Source organism: Struthio camelus, chromosome 26 (genome assembly GCF_040807025.1).
Source record: "Struthio camelus isolate bStrCam1 chromosome 26, bStrCam1.hap1, whole genome shotgun sequence".
Classification (NCBI taxonomy): domain Eukaryota; kingdom Metazoa; phylum Chordata; class Aves; order Struthioniformes; family Struthionidae; genus Struthio; species Struthio camelus.
Genome location: NC_090967.1, coordinates 878734 through 894745, shown reverse-complemented (window position 1 = coordinate 894745; position 16012 = coordinate 878734). Strand labels below are relative to the sequence as shown.

The 16012-nt window shown below is 43.3% G+C and overlaps 1 protein-coding gene across 1 annotated transcript in view; it reads right to left on the bottom strand.

The window, feature by feature from the left end:
• HNRNPM (heterogeneous nuclear ribonucleoprotein M) overlaps positions 1-10807 on the bottom strand; it is a 29458-nt gene extending 18651 nt beyond the window's left edge. The window contains exons 1-2 of the mRNA XM_068920276.1: positions 10623-10807; positions 6059-6228 (exon numbers count right to left, since the gene is read on the bottom strand). Coding sequence (XP_068776377.1) covers positions 6059-6228; positions 10623-10792 — 340 coding nt within the window. The 5' untranslated portion in view covers positions 10793-10807. The remainder of the gene's footprint in view (positions 1-6058; positions 6229-10622) is intronic.
• Between the last annotated feature and the right edge of the window lie 5205 nt (positions 10808-16012).

Sequence of the window (16012 nt, the reverse complement as noted above, 5' to 3'; positions counted from 1 at the left end):
CATTACAAGAACTAGAAATACAAACCAAAGGAATCTCCAGTGTTACAGATCAAAAACAGGTATGATTCCATACTGTCATTGTTTTTTCTCTTAGTTTTGTACCCACTTTGTAAAGCTATCTTCCCACGCGCTATCTGCATGAAAAGTTACAACGTGCAATCAAGCTTCGTTTGTCTGCATTTGGACGTTCTCCATTGACTGTTCAGGAAAGTATGTCCATATGGTGATTTGAGGCATGGCTTACATACCTCTTTAATGCTAGAGGAATGTATCTGAGAGCCTAGGATAATGAACTCAGATGTAGATACTCACTTTAAAGATCAAGTTGGGCAATACAATTCTTACCGTTAGTAAGAAATCAAGAAACTCTGAAAAGCTAAGAGATTCAGACGCATGTCTCAGCAACTGAGGAAAAACACAGAAATTGAGAACATAGCAAATGCTTAAAAAATATAAAGTCACGGTATTTTCCTTTGCTTATATGGTCCAAAGTAAATTGTTATAGACTAAACAGAGAAGGTACCCCCTCAAGACACTATTCCAAGACTGCACAGATTTATCATGTCCAGAAGTAAAGAACTGCAATCAAAGTGACTGATTCTAGAATCTGGAGGACTGTACTATCAAAAGCCAAACACCATCAACGTAAGAATTCAGAATTTGTCACAGTTCCTCCTTCATTTACCATATTTAAAACTCAGAACAGACTGCCTCTAAAAAGTTACCTGTGGGTGGGGATTGGAAGAGGGAAGGACACTTGATGTATATAGACGGATCTCTGGGCAAAATCGGAGAAGAAAAATGTTTCTTCCAAAGCAGAGATAGGGAAGAGGAAGCAAGCTATCTTTTACAATACAGGAGGAAGGGAAAAAAAAAAAAAACACACTTTCTGTTTCAGCAAAAGGATTCAGAGAAGAGCCTTGTGGAATTTTGGCTCTTTAAGAGCACAGCCAAGAGAGATGACATGAAAAGCACATTGTACCCACTGCCATCCACAAGGACAATGCCACCTCCAAAAGATGGTTAAGGCTATAAAAACAGAGCAAGAAACAAGCAGATCCCAGTCACAAATTCCAAAGTCTAACTGAATTAGCTACACTAAAAGTTTAAACACTCATTAAAAAGTTTAAAATACTTATTTAAAATACTATTAGCATTTCAGCGGAACTGAAGCATCTTCTATCTTGCTAGAAAGTTAATGGAACCATGTCTTGAGCAGGGTCGCTGCAAGGTGACAGACAGCTCCAGAATATTAAGTACAACCTCCGCTCTTAGAAAAATTGGTGCAACTTTTTCAGAATAGTAAAGTTTCCATTAAACATGACAGCCACAGCAGAAACGCAAAATTTAAACAAATTTAGAGATTGCTGCACTTGAAAGTCCTACTATAAGGTACTGACCTCCACTTATAATTGCTTCTCAAGATGTTTTATTGAAGTGATTTACACAGAAGCCAGATCAAACATTAGTCAGAGACGTATGTTGTGAGCACTGATGCAAGGTACACAGCTGGATTTAAATTGAAGTTTCACCTTGAAAAAGATCCAAGTTTTTTTCATTTTATGAATAGAATCTACTTACTGTTCAGAATGAGTCTTAAATAGCAAAAATTAAGCAAGAGAAATCACATACAAGTTAAAAGCTTGCATTTGCTGCTGCTCTCAACTATTAGGGTTTGTTTTTTTTTTTTAAATATTTTTAGATGTCTTATTTTAAATAGTCCAACTATACTTTAAGTATAGTCAAACCTTGCCATCTGCAGTCAGCACACATGAAAAAGCTATGAAAAAAGCAGGTGATCTAGATAGCATTCTCTCATTGTCTAGAGAGGAATACACCAAAGTTTTGAACGTCAGCCAAGGTTATCTTTTCAGCCATGATAAAAGAAAAAAGGAAAAACCTTAGAACTAAGGATGTATTCATCTCTGTACTGCAACAGAAGTCAACTACAGTCAATTACAGTCAACTACAGACAATTACATTGCAGTTCACACTGAAGATTCCTGTGTAAAAGCCTTAGAAGTGATGAAACTTTCTGCTATGATCTAGAAGTAAATCAAGTTGAAACAATCACAGATACAGAGGTCCAATGTACAAGTTGAAGCACTGCTCAGAGCTTTTCAGGCTCTCCTCCTGTTGACAGGAAAAGAAAAATCCTTTTGAAAATGAGGACGAAAGGTGAAGCATCCTCCCTCTCCCTTACTGACATTACCAAACAATCATACTCAGTGCGTATTTGCCACAGCAATAGAACACCAGTACCCAGATTGGTGCTGTACCTGGCATAGCAAACAGTTTTCTTCTGCCCCAAACAAGTTATGAAACGTTTATACATACTTGGTTCTAAATTTCAGTCAAGTAATTTCAGCTCAAGTTAAGATACTTAACTATTCTTACACAAATGAATTCATCTAGCTGCATTTCACAATAGCTTTGAACTGCAGCAAAGAACAACTGAAGAATAAAAATCATTTTTTGCCTTCTGTAGCAACTGATACAGGTGCTTCAATATAAACACATGGGAAAAGGAACCCAGTCCATACTCCCAGTCCAACTCCCCCTTCCATAAATAAAAAGAGTATTTCCTAGAGAAAGAAATAAAATTGTAGGCTTGCTTTTGCTTTCACACAAGCAAGCTGCCTACTGACTGACATTAACCATTACAGAAATTAAACTGCCACTAGCATCTAGCTGTGGAACAAGGAGACAACATCATGCTTCTTACTCGTGATGGTTTTTATTGATGTTAAACGAAATTCTAGTTCATTCAACAGAAAGACGAACAGGCAAGTAGTAAGCTGCAATTTGAGACTGAAGTTTAAAGTGAAGTTGATATGCCTTGTGGTAAAGGATGGGAAGAAAGGCAGGAACTGTACAGGAATGGAGAAGCTTGGAAGGCCTATAGAGGATCCAGTTGTAAATAATTCTAGAACTAGGACAAGGAACCATTTTTGCGTCAAGATGCTTCATCATGCTAAAATAAATCATTAGCATGACTACTGAAAGTAAGAGGGAATAAGTCAGACAAATTAGCACTTCTACTTTGTTTAATTCATCCCTTTCTCTTTCACCACAAACTGAAGTTTTAAGCACATTGTGACAGTATCTTCTTAGGCACTGAAAGCCAGGGGAACCTCAGCAACAGCTGTCTTCAGGTACTGGAGTGACTGCCTTTAGTACCCAAGTGACAAAGGCGCTCAACAGTGCTACCATTTTGGATTACGTATAGTACCAAGAGCGTGTGAGTTACATCTAATCAGCTGCCAACAGTTCCTGGAGATGAGGCAAGAAAGGTAAAGTCAGCACACGAACAATGAAGTTTAGCAGCTGTTTTTCTTCAGCCATTATAACATGGGAACAGCTACACTACTTCTTTTTCCTCGTGCTTGTTCACACATCTAGGTTTTGATATGAAGAGGTAAACATGCCCGTCACAAACTACAGGTCTGCGTTACATAAAAGTAGGTGCCACAATGTTAATACAAATAGCTTATTAGTCCAAATGTTTCAAGAGAGCCTGACTTGAGCATAGTCTTTGCTGCAACTGCTCCTAGCTTTGCAACAGAGCAGAACATAGTTATTTGCTCATTTTAGAGCTAAAGGTTTCTTTGTTTTGTATTCTGCCGTGTTATTCTTGTCAATAAAGAGATTAAAAATATAAAATTCTCTTTTTCCTAAAGGAATCAATGAGTATCTCAAATTCAAATACAAGTTTGTTTTTATCTTATGGCATCACACATCATGTATGCCAGCTACCATGAAGCATTACAGTTTTTCTCCCCAAGACAGAGCCATTTCTTGGGGGACAGATTGAGACAACTGTTTAGTATTCAATCATGATTACATTCAGAATCCACTTACATGCTGAAGAATTGCTGCCTCATTCTTCTCCTGAATCCATTTACCAGTTATCAATGCTGATGACATCAATTTAGCAGAAGCTTGGGTTTGTCAGCCAATACAAGGGAGTTTCAAGCAAGAACATTTGTTAATTTTATTAATAACTGTGTTATACTGCACACCTGTAATTGAGTTTCACCAACAAATACGCTGAAATGACTGAACCAAGGCATTGCTCTTCAGAGCGATGTCACCATTTTAAGATTTCAGATGTACGCATCTGAAAAAACCAGGTTGCAGAAACATAAGCAAACCTCAAAGCTCATGTCTCCTAAACCATACTTACTGACACAAAACAGCCGATTGAGGTGAACTCCTTCTACGTTCGGCAACCTGCCATGCCATTGCTGCTAACAGTTTAAGTCTTCTATGACTGCCGAGTGATGGAGCAGTAATGAATCACCTATATTTATCCTTTATGTACAGAGCTGTTTCACATGCTCCCAAAACCTTGAACATTTGGCCTGTAATTCTTACGCTTACAAACCAAGAATTCTAACAGTTAGATTTTTCACAGCCACATTCCTGGTTCTTGGAACTACTATGCCTTGTATCAAGAAGTACCGATTCAGCAAGTTCAAGCACAGCACAAGAGCACCAATTTGGTAAAAGTCAGTGACTAATTAGAATGAATCCCAACTACACAGCAAATCTAAACTGTTATATTTTAACGAGCAGTCCCAAAAACCAAGAACAATGCTTCCCAGGATTTAGCATAACAAGCCCTGCAGACAGAATGAAGAGGTTTCACTGTTCCCCTAGAGGTATCTGCAGGAATGAGTAGCTGAACAGCAAGGCAGGAAACAATCTCACATCGGACTTTTCCATCCACGTGAACTGGAGAGAAACCACAAGACACTTGGAACGGAATTCAACATAGCACTTAAAATATTAAGACATCTACACAGACAGATACTCCTATTAACCAGTGTATCTTGTGTAGCAAAGTATAGTCTAAGGCAAGGGACCATTCATAATTAGGGACTGTCAACACAACCTTTTAAGACTATATTTCTTCGTATTATGGAAAACAGTTGTTGAATCTCAGGCATCAATGTTTCACAGCCTCTAATTATGAACGCTTCCCAGGGCTTATAGTTTGTTACACAGACTCTGCTCCATTTTGCCTCCAGAGACAAACGTTTTAAAACCCTTCTGGAAATTTGTTTTCCAATTCATTAGGCCACAACTTATGAACTCATTAGCCATAATTCCTTACCTAGTTCAAAACACAAGTGAACATTGATCGCTATTTTGTGAGACATTTATGACATGCTATGTATTTTAGAAGTGACCCACAAGAGGAATGGTTGTATTAGTGACTCTTAACATATTTTGAGACATTTTAAAGATGGAGAAGCCAGGTATTTTCTTGCCACAGGCTACATTTCCAAGATGACTTGAAAACTAATAGGTTGGGCATCAGCTTCAAGAAATAACACTAAGTGAGCCAAAAAGATCCATTTAGACTTATCACCATCTGAGAATAGTCAACTCAATTTCTTCATCTTCTTGAAGGGATGAAGATGCTAAGCCAGCAAACCAAGAGGGCTCCCATTCATAAGTGTAGGTTAAATAAAAGTGGAGAAGGGGGAAACACCGTGAACATGATTTCCAAAGCCCTACCCATGTTACAGCACATGCTAAAGCACAAACCTGATTTTTCTCCTTTGCAGGTCACCCTTAAATACATTTTACTGCTATCAAATGGCAATATAGATTTTCATCTAAGCACAAATGACTACAACGTTTGGACACAGCTATATATATACACACCAGATCAGCAGTAAATGACAACCTACAGTAACCAAAAGACATTAAAATGCTTCAGAAAGTTTTCTTGCATTTCTTGTATGTCAAGACTAAAATCTGATAAAAGCCTGATCAACCCCCTATCCCCCCCCATTGAGACAATGGATCTTTTTAATCTCTGATGAAGCACTGTTAACCATCTGCCAAAATGCCTACAAAGAAACTATCCACGTGGAATTCTGCCACAGAGTAGATGTTGTACAACACCAAAAAAGGCTTTAAGCAGACCTTTTACAAAACTCACGTCACTAAGTCCACCCAGAACTTCAACTATTAAGTTTAGAAACAAAGAATCAGCCACAGGTAAGATGACAAACATCACTTGACCACCTGAATTGTACATTACCTTTCTCTTTGACCAGGTCTTTCAGAGACTGCCACTTCACATCAAATGGAATATTTGTAATAAAAGCTCGGTATCTTTTAGCAGGGTTGGCATACGGCTCAAAGCGATTTCCTCCTCTTTTGACACTTTTCTCTTTTCTTTTTTCATTTTGGCTTGGTCGTTCACCTTCACTGCAAGCAGAGAAAGATATTCAGACACATTAACCATTCCGGAACTTGATCCAAATGATGCCACCTACTGGAACACAGTTTTTCATATTCTTAAAACTAAGACTAAACTTTGCAATTTTTGATTATTAGTGCTATCCGCAGAACAAATACAGAACTGCACACCTTTATACACAGTTGGGAGACACAGTACTAGTGCTGCACAGCATATTGTAACAAAGACTTTCTAATAGCAGACAGCTTACAGTTGTCAAGACCCACTATTTTTCCCCCGATTCATCTATCTAGTGTAAGTTAGAGGTTTTCAGTTTTATAGGCTAACTATCTCTAAAGTAGACCAAGCCTAACCTCATCTCCTGAGGATGCTCCAGACCAAAGACGTTCAACCCTACTTATTTTCTCCTTAACACTCTGAATTACTTCAACAACCTTAATACAAATAATGTATTAACCCACCATATTTGCAGTTTTGCACAAGAATCTTAACAAAATGATCCTGCATATAAGTCACTATGACTGTTAACAAACACTATTTTTTTCTAATGAATGTAATTTTTGGACAATGCCATTAATTCAGAGTCTCTGTGCCTTTCAACAAATGTATTGGATGGTTCTTTTAACTAATGTCAAAATTGGTGTTCCGATAGTCATATTTGGAAAAGAAAAAATGAAGACTATTTCTCTAACAAGCTACGTGCGTCTTTTTATAGGGCACAAATCCCACCGAACAGCAAGTATTTAAAAAACAGGATGATAAAAAACTTCAGTCTGACATGATTTCATTAACTGATACAACTGACTTCCATGTTTACAAGATACAGAAACGCACCTTTACAAGGAATTCATGAGAACCTGATAATTTTTCTAATGAATGTGCTGTACTTCCATTGAGTTTTTGCTCAGCTTAAGTGGACCTGCAAAGTCCAAGCCCTGTCAGAAGGTAGCATTTCTAAGAGAAATCCTAGCTCTGATATGAACCTACTTCTTAATACTATTCTTTTCTTTAGAATCATTTCTATCAGTGAACAGATAGAACAGCCTGCAATGAAAGAGAAAGTATGAGGATTTCTAAAAAGCTGCATATTTGAGCGGGTTCCTCATTTTTACTACATAGTAATCTAGGCTTTTTCAGTCACAGGCATAAGTTATAAGCAAATATACAAAAAAAATTGTACTTTATAGAGACAGCTGCAACTGCAAACAGAATTTGGCTCTACATATGTCCATCAGATATCATTAAGCCTTTAATCAAAGATGACATAGATTCTGCACATGAATAATATGCTGGAAGAGAGTGTGTGTGTGTGTGTGTGTATATGCACACACAAAATTGTTCACTTGTATGAAGTATTTATTTCACCAAAAAAATGAAATGTTTAGACTTTTTCCTCATTGTTAGTCAGGAAGTATTTTTAAAAACTCAGAGTCATTAAAAACCTAAAGGATTGTCCTGATTTGAATCTTTTTTAAACACTGTAGCTTTTATTTAGTTGAAGAAGTAACACACACAAAATTTAACACTTGTAGTAAAAGTTACATCCAGTGCTCCCGTTTTCTAAGGTTAACCCTCAAAATGGAACTGTTCAAGTTCCACCTAGATAGAGCTGCTGTATAGGATGGTTCAAAGTCATGAGCTACAATGCAAATCCTGCATTTAATGCTCCCAAATCAGCTTATAAACACCTTTGATACACCTGTAAGAAAATTCAGACAAGCCATGGTACCCACAATTAAAGGCAAGCATTAGCCTAGAACATATTCCTTATCATACTCAATGTAATAAAAATTCAGCCAGGTAAAGGAAACCCAAAAGCGTCAGAGAAACTAGTTAAGCCGCAATATTTTTATTTTGTGGGATTTCAGACCACACTTCTACAGTATCCCCCAACACACTGAAAAGACAAGAATGGACAGGCAGAGGTCCATACAGACAGCTTAAAAGATACAGTTAGTAGGTATGAAGACAACTGAGTTTTTAGGTCTCTTTTCCCCCCAGGGAGTTCTAGCTAGCAAGAGAGCATGAGCTCCTCTCAGCCCTCCATCATCTCCCCAAACACATCATACCTGTTAGTATCAAAAAGTTAGAAGAGGTAAGATAAAATTCCCAGAACAGGTTTATCTGTCCCAATAAGGAACTCTAAATAACTGTGACACACTTACACTAAAAGCATATGAAGCTAAAACAAGATCTATGAAAAATAATGCATTTAAGTTATTACTTACTGAAGGTAATTTCTCTACTTTGATGTTTCTCCTTGAGTTACAGAACTGAAATGCTTCAGCAGATCACAAACAGAATTTTTCTTGAGATAAGTGTGTGTGGAAGGAGGAACTGAAAGGGAAGCTCTTATTTTCTCCCCCCAAAAATGAACTACTACATACAGTACTCTTCAAGATATATTTCAGAAGCATGCCACTTATACCCAGAAAGTGCACCACAAGTCATTAAATACAGCAAGAACCAAAATCCAGTATTCGGGGGGGGGGGGGGAGGGAAATCTATCTATGATGTAAGTATGCTCACATGAACATTGGCATTATTAGTATAGATATGTTAGCTCTGCTACATGGAGCTTGATGTTAGACACAGAACTGAACCTAGAAAAAAAATAACAACCCCTCTGGAGAAACCCCAAACACCTACAGGGTCAGGAAAAGTTCTTCCTCCTGGACTACAACAAATTCAAAATCTTTATTTATGCTTTCTGGAATGAATCTTCACCTCGTATGAGACAAACTGCTGCATTCATACTACCCAGAGCTGCAGGATCTGCTGTAGTTGCCAAGATCAAGCTTTCGTGTCCAATTAAGGTGTAACCACAACCAAAGATAAGACATGAACATCCTCCAAGTGTCCACTACCCAATATGAAAGGGAAGATCTGAACATCCTTCAGATCCTAGCCCTGGCTAACATATTACAGCCTCTGCATCATGCAACATGGTGACACAGAGAACCCCACCCTCTGCAACCAGGACTTCCTCTACTCCTGAACAGGCATGTCTGCCTGGCAGAAAGGAGATGAAAGAGCCAGGTAGCAGCAGCTGTCATGAGCACCCTTTAACTATTTTTGTAGGGAAAAAAAAAAAAACAGCTATGAACATTTTTCTAAAATAGCCTTTTCTATTCTCAGTGCTTGGAAAGTTAACTCCCTTTCTGGTCACGTGAAACTGAACCTACAGGTAAAGCCAGGAGAGATTCATGAAAGAGGCCTTTCAAGCTAAGGCACCATATTCACCTCTTCATTGTACCTCTATTATCTCCAGTCAGCTACAGACCAGTTAGCCGGCCTCAATTACTCATTTCTATCAGCTCTTGGGCGTAACAGTCTTCAGTAGCTTGAGATGTTACTGACACACAGTTACGTAACACATCTCAGAAACACTAGTTAAACAAATCTGACCTCAAGTCCAAAAGATTGCTCACAGAACATCAGATTCAAAATGCCAATTCTTATCTTCAAGGCCCAGGGCCAAAAAGTAACTGAAAAACTGCTGTTCACTCCATAGATTTCACATGAAGGGAAAAAAAAAAAAAAAAAAGCTTCTCTGAGAATGAAACTTCCCAAAATAAGGTTAATATTAATCTACGCAAGTTACATGCAGTTCAAGCTTTTTTTGTTTATGACTCCCATATTTACGGGTCAGTAATTGTAAGCTCTTAAGCTTTTTTTTAAAAAAGTTCTATAACATTTTCCTTACAACAGACAAAAACCCTAGCTAGTGTTTGGCATCACCTTCAAGCCAGCCCTTGCCCATGAGGCATTCGATTCGGATGTCTTTCTAACCCATGCCACTGGGATATCATTAACCATAGAACAGAAGTACACTTTGCTCCGAACTCTGCAGCAGTGAGAGATGATCATTGCCTGACCAGAGCCTAATTATTATAATCCATCTGCTAAGGCTAGCACAAAAAGTAATTAACTTAAGACACAAAACCCAATCCTCTGGCACTACCTATAGCTCTAGAGATGCACCTCAATCATACCCTGCGGCTTGCGTGGCACAAAAAGCGCCAGAATGGGGTACTAGCTACTTGCACGCCCCGACCTCAAGTCAAGAGAGTTCCCAGAGGCGCCTCCCCGGGGCGGCTCCGTGCCCACCGATCTCTGCGCCGCCAGCTGGGCCGCCATGGCAGGCGGCGCGGCGGGTAGGCCCTGCGCGGGCTCCCAGTGCCCGCGTGGAAGCGAGCGGCGCCACGGTGCTACGGACAGGCCTGCCCGCCCGAGGCCCGCGCGGCGGTGGTGCCGGGGCGAGCCCCAAGGCGCTCGGGCGGGCGCGGCGGGCCGCCCGCCTCCCCCGGGCCTGCCCGCGCCGGGCCTGCGGCACGGGGAGGCCGCGCGCGGGACGGCGGGCCCGGACGTGAGCGCGGCCCGGCAGCAGCAGCTGCCTCACCTCTTGATGGGCGCGTCCCCAGCACTGCCTGCCCCGTTGGGCGGCGGCGGCGGCGGCGGCGGCGCTGCTGCTGCTGCTGCTGCCGCCGCCGCCGCCGCGGCTGCCGCTGGCTCCTCCATTTTGCCACCAGTATTCTCTGTGGCCGCCGCTACTGCCGCTGCCGCCGCCATTTTCCTAGCGCTGAGCCTTTGTGTGAGGAGAGCCCACCCCGCTCGCAGCCGCGCGAGGCACGCTGGGAGGGAAGGGGAGGAGATCGGCCGGCCGGAGGGGGCGGGGCTCTAGGGGAAGGCGCAGGCCGGCGCGCTCTTGCGTCTGCGGCGTGCCCGCTTGCGGCGCGTGCGCAGTGTGGCGCGCGGGGCTGCTGCCGGGGCGGCTCGTCTGGTCGTGCCCGAGGGGTTCTTCGGCGCCGAGGGGGCGGCGGACGCCGGCACCCGCTGCCGCTCCCCGCCGGGGCCTAGAAACTGAGCCTCCGTGGTGCTGCGGCCCTGCCCGTGCTGTGCCTGCGCGGCCGAAGGGCTGCTTGGGGCTGTGTGTGCCCCGTCACCCTGGTCTGCCGGCCAGGGAGGCCCTACAGGCTTCACAGACTCTCTACAGTCGGCAAATGCAGCTCCTTCACAGCCCGTGTAGATCTAGGTCGTGTCTCCTGGTCCCCATCCCCCTTAGGCTCGCTCTTAACAGCCTGCATCGGTTCCCTGAGCTCCTCCAGCTGAGCCATGTCTGTGGGCCACAACTGCTCAAGGGCCTGTTCTGCTACTGAAGGTCCTGCTGCATGTGTTCAGCTTTTCTCTTCATGCACTGATGGTCTCCTTTGCCAGAGCAGCATCTTGCGTTCAGCAGCAACTCAGCCCCACTCTCTTAGTTTTAGGATACCTTTCCAGCAGAGCAACATCTTCCCGCTAGCGCTCCCATGCAGGCAACAGCCTCTCAGCCACAGTTACACACACAACCACCCTGCTGATGCAAATAGTGAGCTGGCACAGGCCTGGGTAACAGCTCTCGCCAGCAACCCTCCTGTACTGAAGACGGGTGAGAGATGGCGCTCCTGTTCCTTGGTACTGCTTCATGCTGCCTGCACTCCCACCACAAAGGCCATGCCATTTTCTTCCTACCCTTGGTCAACCCAGCACAAGGCAGGAAGCCACTGATAGATTGTTTTGAATCTTAAACACTCTCTACATGCCACCTCATCTAAATCCTACTTCTTCCACTTGATGATGTTAATTTGATAATGACCGCCAAAGTACTTCACACCTACTTCCTGCTTTTCTAATGCAAAGAAGGGAACCAGTCATTTGTGAAGACCTGCTCTTGACAAGCCCATGCTGAATGTTGCACCGTCTTCTCTTTTAAATCTCTCCATGTTCATTATTTATTAAAGCAAGTCCAAGCTGTCTCTCCAAGCAATAGAGCTAGGCAGAGTGTGCTGTAATTCTCTGCATCTTCCTTCACTCCAGCCTTTTTCAGGTTGGCAGTCACAGCACCTCCCTCCCCTGGGTTCTTGCAGGAGTCAGGGGTGGCTTAGAGACAGCAATGCTGTTTGTATCTCCCATGGTCCAGCTTTCCCACGAAGTATGAAATTACCACCTAGCATCACAATATTGTCACTGTGCTGGGATAGACTGCCACCTCCTTTTCCTCCATTCTGCTACACCAAGAGGTTGAGCCAGGGGTCCTGAGAAGACTGCATTGCATTGTACATAATCATTTGGGTACAGCTTGGATATGGGCACACCCAAAATCACAATGGCCCTATATCACCCATCTCTGCTCCATCTGAGCAGAGCAAGGAGGTCTGCACCCATGACCAAGATGCAAGTGACACTCAGACATGTTCGTGTTTGTCACAGCTCCTGCACCACTCTCCCAATTGCGCAGACCTCCCAGACTTCCCTTCCCACTAGCTGAAGGACCTGGCCACAGCCCTTCTCCATCACCACCTCTCCAGGGGCTTTGGTATTTGCAGAGAAACGGTATTTGACCCCCAGGTTGTGCTTAAAGATACTCTTCCACGTTTCTCAGCTGTCCTTACAGCACAAGGCGGCTGTGCTTTTAGGAAAGCTGAGACGGGAGGCAGCCGTGGCATGCAGCTCTGCATACAGGTGTCTTGTAGTTGCTCTCGGTGTCCCTGGCCAGAGATTCAGATCACTGCATGTGTCCCCAGGGCCTAGCCACCTCTCCTCTAGCCCCAGCTCCTCTTGCAGCAGGAACAGGGCCAGGGATTCAGAGGTGAGCAGACAGCTCATAGCCCTGCCACAGGCAGGAAACTTGCTGGTCTGCCAAACCTCAGTCCCTGGCATCAGCTGGAAATGTGGCTTCAGTCGCATAACCTCTCAGGCAGGGCAAGATCTGCAGGCTCTCAGGTGAAAGCAGCTAGGCTTATGTTTTCAGCAAGCCCAGCCCCTGGGCTTGGGTCACTGCCACACACATCAGTAACTTGCCTAGAGCCTCTTGAATCCCCAGGATCTGAAGCACAGACAGACCCATTCACCTGAGTTAAGGACACAGGAGCAATATGAGAATGCGGTTTGAATCTGCACCAACTCATGTCTTACTCTATCCACTGAATCTGCAAATACCTGATATTAGCTGCACCCTCAGCTCTGTGTTCAGCTCTGGGTGCATGCCTAGAAATGTTTCTTTGGCGTATAGGACTGAAAAAACCCTGGAGGGCTATGGGATGTCCATCTTCATGTATAGTTGAAAAGCATACATCTCCATAAGTTTATATCTAAACAGTTGTCAAACATGCCATACGCATTCATATTAATGGTGATGGTCAAGGCCCCTGCAAAGTGTACTTCTGCTTTCAGGTTTTCTGTTTTAATCAGAGAATAGTTCTCCAAATCAGGCTGCAATGGTTTCACTGGGTTTGCTCACCATCCACATAAATCCACATAATTTATATCCTAATGTTTTTAAGTTTGAAAGGTTCTTATAATTGCCACTAAAAGCATCACTATGAACCCAGTAACAACAACCTTGGGCAGCTGTCCCAGAAACACAGCTGCTGCTGCTATGCTGAACACTTTCATGCCCAGCTGGTCCACTGGGTTTAGCACTGGCTCCAAATAATATTGTGTGTCCCAAACACACCCTGGGTGCCACCTGCACCTTCTTCATGAACAGGAGACACAGGTAATAACCAGCTTGTAGGCCTCTGCAGCCAGGGAGCTCATCAAACAAAAGCTCTCTTTGTCAGCTTAATTTTTACATTAATCCCATTCAACAAAAGCTTTTCTTGAAAAAACAGATTGCTGTGGAGGGGACACAATAGTTCAGTCCTCCTACTCAGGGCCATGTGAGCCGAGCGTTGCCTAAACCCCTCATTAACAGTGCCATCCAGGCCTACTGCTGGGGAGTAGACAGCTGAAGCTTTGTTGTGGGGGTTAATAAGATGGTTTATACGTTCCATCAACTGGGAGAGGAATGCATAATAGCCTTTCTGTAAAGTATACTACCGTGTCTTATCCTACAGCACTGTTTTAAACATGGCATCTGCTTTAATGTTATTCCAGCTGTGCCAGCACTGTATTTCTGCCAGGCCCACCTCCCACTTGCCTGAGAACTCCAGGGGCCTCACCAACTCTGTGATGAGGTCTGACCTGGTGTTCTGTGGGAAAATTCTAGCGCTGGCATTGCCAGGTAATGTGATCTAGAAACCCCTGTCTGCCATCCTTCTTGTCCCTCACTCCACTCACTAGATGTTCTGGACTTGGGAGACTTCTATCCAATTGATAAATTTCTGGGGCCAGCCACACCACTTCACTAGCAGCTGTTTCTTTCTTCCTTTCCCTTTTTCAGCAATGATCTCAATTTTGTAGATTCTGTCCTTGTCAGGATTCACTTTCTGAAATTCATCAAGGCAAAATGCCCTTTCCATTGCTTTGTGACCATAGTCTATTAAGCAATCATGGGTATCTGTCCTCTTTTCACAATCTGAGCTACTATGAAAACTTCATTTGTGAATGCCTGCTCATAAGCTTTCTCAAATCTCTCTTTTATTCTAGACACCCTGACTTGGTCTCCCTTTTAGAGCACAGGCACAGATTCTTTAATTTTAAACACTTCCCTATATACAGTTTCCTAAATCCTTGCAGAGTTTAAAGGGTTCATGTCCACAGGTCTGGTTCTGTACTTCTGTGGAAGGTATGGTTACAGCTGTTTATAAACTCTGATAACACATCAACGTAGAAAAAAGTGTTGTGCACTGTAAAATATCTCCACATCTTGGGTTTGAGCATCCTGCTAAAACACTTTATGAAGGAGCCTTTTACTTCATTATTAGTAACAAAATGGTGAATATTATACTGCTTGAACAGCTTTTTTAAAGGTTGGCTTAAATATTCTTTTCCCCAGTAAGTCTGTAATTTCTGTGACATGTGCCTCCCTGCTAAAAAATGTTTTAAAAGCCCTAACTATTCAGAACCTGTTTTCTCTTTCAGACCAATGGCCTAGGCATGCTTGGATAGTATGTCTGTTAAGATGTACTTTACACCATCATTTTGTTTGGAAAACTGCTGTATATCAAAGTCTACCTGCCTTTATGCCTCCACCTTTGCCAGAAACACCTTATATTTTTTAAACCACTTTTTTGCTGTCTTGTGTAAGCTGTAAACATTGGGACCAGGGCACCTGTCACTTCTTCTCCTGGAAGAAAGTTGTCCTTAAGCTTGGACAGATCCTACTCAGATGATTCACTGGAGCAATGCCAGCAGCGCAGAAACAGGAAGATGCCCTGTAGAGCACAAACTGGGACCCCAGCCTACGGGGATGCGTTGCAGGAAGTACCAGGAGGCCAGGCCAGGCTGGTCTGGTCTAGCGTAGACCCCTACCCTCCCCCTGAAGAGTTCACAAGGAGTCCCTTGGCCCAGACCTCATGACCACCATCACGTCCTTCTCTGCCTCGCACTAGGGAGGCTGCAGTGTGCACAGACAGGAGAAACCTGCCCTCAAATCAGAGCAAGCCTTGGCTTTGTCCAGCTTTGGCTCAAGCAGAAAGCCTTCTGCCAGCTCTCCCAGGGGCAAGGCTAGGAAAGCTGCTCGCAGTGCCCAGGCAACCCAGCACACAGGGTACCCTAGCAGGGAGACAGCTCCAGCTCTTCGAGCCCTCCCAACTTCTCCAGTAACAACAGAACAACCCACAGTTCGTCTCACTTTTATTTACATAATTGCACAGCCCATTTCCTCACGACACTGGAACGTGGCAGGTCAAAGACATTGATTTCCCACATCCCCCAGAGCTGAGCGTCTCCACTGGGAAGGAGGAGAAGGTTCAAAGAGGCGCTATCAGCTGCTGCAGTGGCACATGCAACAACTCCAATTATTGGCAACTATGATAAAGACAACAGAGCAGAGAGTGAAGCCACAACCCTGCAGCAGCACAGGGCCAG